The sequence below is a fragment of the Sapajus apella genome, unplaced genomic scaffold, assembly GCF_009761245.1.
Source record: "Sapajus apella isolate SASKATOON/1434 unplaced genomic scaffold, GSC_monkey_1.0 scaffold16, whole genome shotgun sequence".
NCBI classification, from domain to species: Eukaryota; Metazoa; Chordata; class Mammalia; order Primates; family Cebidae; genus Sapajus; species Sapajus apella.
Genome location: NW_022436956.1, coordinates 27091797 through 27100401, shown reverse-complemented (window position 1 = coordinate 27100401; position 8605 = coordinate 27091797). Strand labels below are relative to the sequence as shown.

At 45.6% G+C, this 8605-nt stretch overlaps 1 protein-coding gene across 1 annotated transcript in view; it reads left to right on the top strand.

Moving 5' to 3' along the window:
- The first annotated feature begins 2148 nt into the window (after window positions 1-2148).
- Window positions 2149-8605, top strand: part of RAB39A (RAB39A, member RAS oncogene family) — a 30537-nt gene continuing 24080 nt past the window's right edge. Inside the window, exon 1 of the mRNA XM_032285685.1 lies at window positions 2149-2522. Coding sequence (XP_032141576.1) covers window positions 2296-2522 — 227 coding nt within the window. The 5' untranslated portion in view covers window positions 2149-2295. The remainder of the gene's footprint in view (window positions 2523-8605) is intronic.

The window sequence follows — 8605 nt, the reverse complement described above, 5'->3', positions numbered from 1 at the left end:
GTGCACATCCCAAATTCTGATATTGGTATTCATCCTTATTTCCTTTCCTGTTTTGGAGGAAGAGATGTTGCTGCATTTAAGCCCCTTCCACGTACCTTTTTGGGGCTTTTTCCCAACAGTTGATTTTTATTTCATACCTTTTATACCTTAAATCTGCCCTTCTCCAGTGGTTTCTGCTCCTTAGCCTATAAACATGCTCAATTATCTGCAATTCTAAAACTAAGCAAAACACCTGTCCATTACACCTCCCCTTCAGATTGTTGCCTCCTCTGTTATTCTCCTTTCCAAATATCAGAGATGACAATCTATTCTCATATCTCAATTACCAGTTAGTCTTCAAGGAGGCTTATATACACCTAACATACTCTCTGTGCCTAATATATCATCACTGCTTTGACAAGGCTGTCAGGGACTTCCTAATTATTAAACCTAAGCCCGAACTCCCCCCATCCTCGCCACCACCCCAGTGTACTGTCATCGAGCTTTAGTTGTCATTCTCTCTTTTTTTTTTTTTTTTTTTGAGACGGAATCTCACTCTGTCACCATCTTGGCTTATGCAACCTCCACCTCCTGGGTTCAAGTGGTTCTACTGCTTCAGCCTCCTGAGTAGCTGGGACTACAGGCATGCGCCACCACACCCACCTAATCTTTGTATCTTTAGTAGAGACAGGGTTTCACCATGTTGGCCAGACTGATTTCAAACTCCTTGGTCTTAGAATCACACAACTTCCGCCGGGCACGGTGGCTCACGCCTGTAATCCTAACACTTTGGGAGGCCGAGGTGGGTGGATCACCTGAGGTCAGGAGTTCAAGACCAGGCTGGCCATCATGGTAAAATCCCATCTTAAAAAAAAAAATTTTTTTTAAAAGATAAACCTTGACATCATTATTACTCAATTTGAGGAAAGGCACAAAAAAGTAGTAAGATCTCACCAGAATTTAAATTCTGCTTTGTTTACTTACATCATTGATCAGACATGAGCTAAGAGACCACATGTTCACTTTTTTCTGTCTTAAAATATGGAGACCAAAGAGAGATGAAACTTTCATCAGCATCTCAACATTTCCCCGCTTTCTTTCTTTCTTTTCTTTTTTTTTTTTTTTTTAGCCACTGTCCCTGTGGTTGGAGGGAGAAGGTATGGTGATGATAGTTGGCGTTTCTCAGTCTTCTGTGGTACTCACAGAGGTGAAGAACAGACAGTGGGAGCATGCAGCAACAGCCAGAGCCCTTGCTGGAAGCACCCAGAACTAGTTCTGCAAATTTATTTCAGTCTTGCCCAAAACTCTATCACCTTAAAACGCCTTGGAGGTGGCTCTCAAGACTAGAAAGCAGGGTCCGGTGGATCACACCTGTAATCCTAGCACTGGGAGGCAGAGCCTGGAGGATCGCTTGAGGTCAGGAGTTCAAGACCAGGCTGAACCCCATCTCTACAAAAACACGAAAAAATTAGCCTGGCGTGTTGATCCCCGCCTGTAGTCCCAGCTACTCAGGTGGCTGAGGTGGGTGGATCGCTTGTGCCTATGAGTTCGAGACCAGCCTAAGCAACATAGTGAGACCAAGTCTCTAAAAAAACACATTAAAAACCCAGAAAAAAATTAGTCAGGTGTGGTGGCGCGCACCTGTGGTCCCAGCTACTTGGGAGACTGAGGTGTGCAGATCGCTTGAAGCTGCAGTGAGCCGAGATCGCACCACTGCACTCCAGCCTGGGGGATAGAACAATACCCAGCCTAAAAAAAATTAAAAAAAAATAAAATAAAAACAAAGAAAAGAAAAAACAAAGGTGGGAGGAAGCAAAGCAGGGACCCAAGTTACGGCCTCAGGGACTTCCAAAATCAAAGCCCTAATCTGACGAGCCCGCCCTAACGCCTATAAGAAAATGACTCTCACTTTTCATTGGCTGACCCTCCCGGAGTTCAGACCTTGCTTCATTTTCTTTGGTTGTTGCTGGTGTCACGTCTTCTGGCCACGCCCACTTTCCGGCCGGCGCCCAGTGAGCGCTGAGTGATAGTGATTTGCAGTCGGTCAGGGGCGGGAGTTCGCGGCAGGAAAGCCTGCTTCCCCCTCCCACGCGCCCCCCCCCGCCCCCGCCCCGCCCCCGTCCCGAGGCCCCGCCCCTGGCTGGGCCGGGCCCCGCCTCTCTCTCCCGAGAGGGCGGGCACCAGGCGGCGGCCGCAGCCGCAGGAATATGCTGGAAGGCGGCGGGCGGGCGTCCGCGAGGTGCTGAAGGGACAGTTCCCGCCGCCGAACTTACCCCGCGGGTGGGGCGGCCCGGGAGCCAGCGGGGCACGTGAGCGATGGAGACCATCTGGATCTACCAGTTCCGCCTCATCGTGATCGGGGACTCCACCGTGGGCAAGTCCTGCCTCCTGCACCGCTTCACCCAGGGCCGCTTCCCCGGGCTTCGCTCCCCCGCCTGCGACCCCACCGTCGGCGTGGACTTCTTCTCCCGCCTGCTGGAGATCGAGCCGGGCAAGAGGATCAAGCTGCAGCTCTGGGACACGGCGGGACAGGAGCGGTTCAGGTAGGGACCTCGGGCGCCGCGCCGCTCCCTCGGCCCGCCGGGACGCCCCTTCCCAGGCGCTCGCCTCGCCGGCCCTGGTCGGGAGTGGCTCTGGCCCTTCCCTCTCGAAAGTGCAAACACTCCATTCTCGCTTCCCCTTTGCCCCTCCTCTTCCAGGGACGACTTCCTCCTCCGCAATTTCTCACTTCTTTCTTTGGCGCCCATTTCCTGCGCCCCCTTTCCATCTTTCCTTTCCCGCCTGAACCGGGGTCGTCCTAGCAAGCCCCCTCTTCCCCAACTCTTTCGGCCCCTGTGGGTATTTTGGTCCCGTTCGGCTCCCCCGCTGCCTTCTCCCGAAACTCGGCTTCCCTGGCTGCGCACAGCCTGACCCGACCACCCTTCTCCAAGCAGGCGCCCCCTTTCCTGCCCTAACCCAGCGGCTCCCACGCTGTGTGGCCCGGGAGAACCGCGAAGGAGGGTTCCCAGATTCGTGATGGATCCTTTAGCTTCACAGCGAGGAGCACTTCAACCCAGGTTCTGCATGAGCTCACTGGGCATGGTTCACAGGGAGGTGGATGCGGTAATGGTTTGGGCACCTCACAGCACTGAATGTGGTCATCAGAAATAATGGGTCATGACCCGTGGGAATAGGTCGTGTAGGTTAACTAGATGCAACATCAGGGGCGCTGGCACAGCTGAGGGTGTGTGTGTGTGTGTGTGTGTGTGTGTGTGTGTGTGTGAAGGGTTGAATTGTCTTTAGAAGTTTGTCATGTTTGGTGGGAAAAAGAGATATATTGAGATTTGCCAGGAACTTTTATTTTGCTTATTTAGGATCAGTACTTAACGTTCCAGGGTGATAATATTTCTAAAGAGAGAAGGAGGGATCCAAATGAAGAGACTCCTCCTAAATATTCACTGGGGACATGAAGGGTTTCACAAAGGCGACTAGTATAAATAAAAAGTAAATAAAATTAAGTGCATTTCCTGAGTATTTGAGATGAAGCAGGTTTAAAGCACGTTTTAAATGTCTAGGATTCAAAGGCACTTCTTTTGAGAGGAAGATGGTGAAACTGATACATTGCACTGTTCTGTTTCTTAAAGACTGCATTATCCATTGGAACTCATTTAGGGAAGCATTTTGCGTTAGTCAGCAAGTACTCTGCTTGTGAAATGCAGTGTTCCATGAGGGGACTTCCCAAACATGGCTTCCCCTCGCCCCCAGCCAGCATCACTGCGAATGAGATCAGCCTACATCTGTGAGAATGGTCCAACATTCAAAGTTTTGGCTTCCGTTCCCAGCAAGGATGCTGATTCATAGAGATAATGAGTGAACTGCTTAGCTTGCTTATACCTTAGTTTTCCTGTGTGAAGTGGAAAGATGGTAAGGCCAGCCCTTCAAAGAGGTGTTTGATTATTGATTGGATTTGTACAACATTTAGGATTCCCTGAAAAATGTTTTTCCTTTTCAAGAAGCTTCCTTTATTTTTATCTATTTATTGTTATTATTTGGTGATGGAGTCTCGCTCTGGTGCCCAGGCTGGAGTGCTATGGCTTAACCTCTGTCTCCCTGGTTCAAGCAATTCTCCTGCCTCAGCCTCCCAAGTAGCTGGGATTACAGGTGCATGTCGCCACACCCAACTAATTTTTTGTATTTTAGTAGAGACAAGATTTCATCGTTGTTGTCCAGGCTGGTCTCGAACTCCTGAGACCCAGGCAATCTGCCCACCTCAACCTCCCAAAGTGCTGGGATTACAGGCGTGAGCCATCACACCCAGCCAAGAAGCCTCCTATAATTAAAATAATTTTTCAAACTTTTGATTTCTTTTTTTTTTCCAGAGGCAGGGTTTCACCTTGTTGGTCAGGGTGGTTTCAAACTCCTGACCTCAGGTGATCCACCCACTTTGGCCTCCCAAAGTGCTGGGATTACAGGTGTGAGCCACCACGCCCTGCCAAATCTTTGATTTCTTATCTGTGAAATGAGAGTCATTATGATCTCTAACATTCCTTCCAGTTTTACCATTCTAAAGTTGATTACAAATTCCTTCACATGTGATCTCAATCAGAGGTAAATTTTAAGATACTTCAGGGTCAGGAGAAAAGCATTTGCCAATAGCTCTTGACCCACTCTCTAAAGTGAATACAATAAAAATCTTTATGTCTTAAACGTCTAACAGCTACTTTGAGTTGCAACTATGAGAAACATGGTTAATAAAATTTTATTGTATTTAATTATTTTCTTAAAAGTAGATCAACATATTGACAAGAAAATAAAGGATAATTAATTTATTAGACTTTAAAGACCTTTCTGTTACATAGATTATTGGTTTTTAATGCCTTGAAGAAGAATGTAAATAGTAATTCATTTTATATACATTATTAAAACCAAACAGTAACTCTCATATTATAATGCAAGGACATTGAGGGAATGTTTTCTGACAATGAGTCATACTTTATTTTGTTTGGCTCTTTACCAAAGTTATATTCGTAAATACATACATATTTCAGTAGCTACCTCCAAATAATTGCTTTTCTTTCATTTACCAGAATGGTTCACCATAAAACGACATTTAAAACAATTACTGTTAAATCATTCTGTATCTTTCCTCAAGAAACTTGAGATACTTATTTTGAATCATAAGTATCCTTGCGTATTTTATTTCATAGAAAGGTACTGTAGGTCATGAAGATGTATTCCTGTCATTAGTCATAACCATACCATGAAGAATTTGTGGGAAATACCATATTTGAAGGTTTATTGGTGATTGGACATAAATCGACAAAAAAGGAACCTACTTTAGACAGTTCATGAGGTAGCTTGAAAGCATAAATAAATGTATTACAGAACAATAGGTTACTGAGTTGATAATCACAATCATGATTAGCTTTCTCTCTTTCTCTTCTTTCTTTCTTTTTCTTTCTTTTCTTTCCTTCCTTCCTTCCCTTTCCTTCCTTTCCTTCCTTCCCTTCCCTTCCCTCCCTTTCCCCTTCCTTCCTTCCTTCCTTCTTTCTTTTTCTTTCTCTTTCTTTCTTTCTTTTCTTTTTTTCTTTCTTTTCTTTCTTTCTTTCTTTCTTCAGGGTCTGTCACTCAGGCTGGAATGCAGTGGCGCAATGTCAGCTCACTGCAACTTCTACCTACCAGGCTCAAGCAATTTTCCTGCCTCAGCCTCCCGAGTGGTTGAGACTACAGGCATATACCACCACGCCCAGCTAACTTCTGTATCTTTTTTTTGTAGAGACAGGTTTGGCTATGTTGCCCAGGTTGGTCTGAAACTCCTAGGCTCAATCGAGCTGCCCTCCTTGGCCTCCCAAAGTGCTGGGATTACAAGCCTGAGCCACTGCGCCTTGCCAGCCTTAGTTTTCAGTGTTCAGACTAACATGCTAATAGAGGACAACTACTTGCCTGAAATAAAAAGGAACAAAATCAAAGTGAAAAAGGTTTAGAAAAATAATGTAAGATGCTGTGGCTCGTGCCTGTAATCCCAGTACTTTCGAAAAATAATGTATATGTGAGCATAACTGTAAATTAATATAATACTCAAATGGTACGTTATTATTAACACTGTATGAGATTTGTATATTAAGGAAATTTAGAATTACAGTGCCTTCATTGAAGATGGAAGTTTATTTCTCCCTTGTGTAGAGAGTGGTCTAGGTGGGTGGAGTGGTTCTGCACCAGGCCATCATTCAGGTACCTTCTCTCTTAATTTTCGGCCGTGCCTAGGACGTTGCCATCATCTACGTGAACAAAGCTGGGCTATAAGCACCCTGTGTCTCAGTTCAACAGAATTGGAAAGAGCAGCTCTAAACCAAGCAAAGTTTCTTTTAAGCAAGTGAGGCCAACATGGTAGAGATTCTTTTGGCTCTCAATTCACTGGAGAGAACTTAGTTACAAGGAGACACAGACCAGGCCACTATGTGCCTAGGATGTAGGAAAGATGCATTTGGCATTGTAGGTGTTGGGGGAAGCCAGTAATCACCACTTTTTAAAATAATTTTTTGTTTTGTTTTGTTTTTTGAGACACAGCCTCGCTCTGTCATCCAGGCTGGGTACACTGGCGAGATCTCAGCTCATTGCAGCCTATGCCTCCCAGCTTCAAGCAGTTATTACGTCTCAGCCTCCTGAGTAGCTGGGACTGCAGGTGGTGCCATCACGCCCAGCTAGTTTTTGTATTTTTAGTAGAGACTGGGTTTCACCATGTTGGCCAGGCTGGTCTTGAATTCCTGGGCTCATGTAATCCACCTGCCTCAGCCTTCCAAAGTTCTGGGATTAATTTATCAGTAAAGGAAAGGAGAATATTGTTTAATACAGTATTAATAAAGATAAATATATTGGAAGAGCTAGATGTACAGAGAACATTAAATGTAAGAATAGAAATTTTGAACTTTTCCCATAAAAAGTGTTTAAAGTTATATGAATATAATATGAGATAAATAAATAGCAACGTTAGCTATAGGATAGGGAAACTCTAGGCTTCGAGCCAGGTTTGGCCTTTTATCAGATGTTGCCTGACCTTTGGGGTGTTAATGTCCTCCTCGTGCAGTGCTCTCAAGGAGTGCTCTGCAGAATGTTCATTCTTGTGTTTATGTTTATATATATATATATATGTAAAGAATGTATGTGTGTGTGTGTGTGTGTGTGTATATATATATATATATATTAGAGAGAGAGAGAGTCTCGCTCTGTCGCCTGGGCTGGAGCACAGTAGCACAATCTCAGCTCACCGCAACCTCCGCCTTCTGGATTTGAGCGATTCCCCTGCCTCAGGCTCCTGAGTAGCTAGGACCACAGGTACACACCACCACACCTGGCCAATTTTTGTATTTTTAGTAGAGACAGGGGTTTCACCATGTTGGCCAGGCTGGTCTTGAACTCCTGCCCGAAGAGATCCACCTGCCCTCCCAAAGTGCTAGGATTACAGGTATGAGCCACTGTGCCTGACCTGTGATTCTTCTTAAAAGATGCATTCTGTGATCAAGTAAGCTTGGAAATCCCTGTATTCCATATGGCACTCTCTTAAAAATTCATATCAAAGGCTCTAACAAGTATTACAGCAGAGAAATCTGTTTAACTTTGATTAACCTAGTATTTTCCCAATTTATTTTAGGGGCTATTTTTAAAATGTGAAAATCTGGGCCGGGTACAGTGACTCACGTCTGTAATCCCAGCACTTTGGGAAGCTGAGGTAGGAGGATCACTTGAGGCCAGGAATTCAAGACCAGCCTAGGCAACACATCGAGACTCTGTCTCTAACGAAAAAAAAATTTTTTAATTAGTTGGGCATGGTGGCGTGCACCTGCAGCCCCAGCTGCTCTGGAGGCTGAAGCAGGAGGATGGCTTGAGCCCAGGAGGTCAAGGCTTCAGTGAGCAATGATCATGTCACTGCACTCCAGCCTGGGTGACAGAGCTAGACTCTGTCTCTAAAAACAAGAAAAAGAAAAATCTGTGATAACTGGTGTTCTAAGGAGTATAATTTGGGAATAGCTCCCTTGTTGAGTTGCCTTAGTCATATTTGAGCAGAACCACTAAATACGTGAGGTTTTTTAGCAATGGAAGACCTGCAGGCAAACTTAATCAAGTAATTAACTTTGTTAAGGGCTGTAAGCAGTAAGTGTTATATAAGAGACAGCCTCCCTCCCTCACTCCCCCTTCCCCCACAAAATCTGGGCGTGGCCCCTTACCACGGAATCTACCAGGCCTCTCCATGTTTTTTCCCCTAGCTCGTCTTCTGCTATGTATCTTTCTCCTCATTAGGTGTCTTACTGTTGAGAGGAAAGGGTTCCTGAGCTAGACCCAAAGAGAGAGTTCTTGTATCTCACGCAAGAAAGAATTCAGGGTGAGTCCGCAGTGCAAAGTAAAAGCAAGTGTATTAAGAAAGTAAAGTGGTGAGGCCGGGCGCGGTGGCTCAAGCCCGTAATCCCAGCACTTTGGGAGGCCGAGGCGGGTGGATCACGAGATCAAGAGATCGAGACCATCCTGGTCAACATGGTGAAACCCCGTCTGTACTAAAAATACAAAAAATTAGCTGGGCATGGTGGCGCGTGCCTGTAATCCCAGCGACTCAGGAGGCTGAGGCAGGAGAATTGCCTGAACCCAGGAGGCGGAG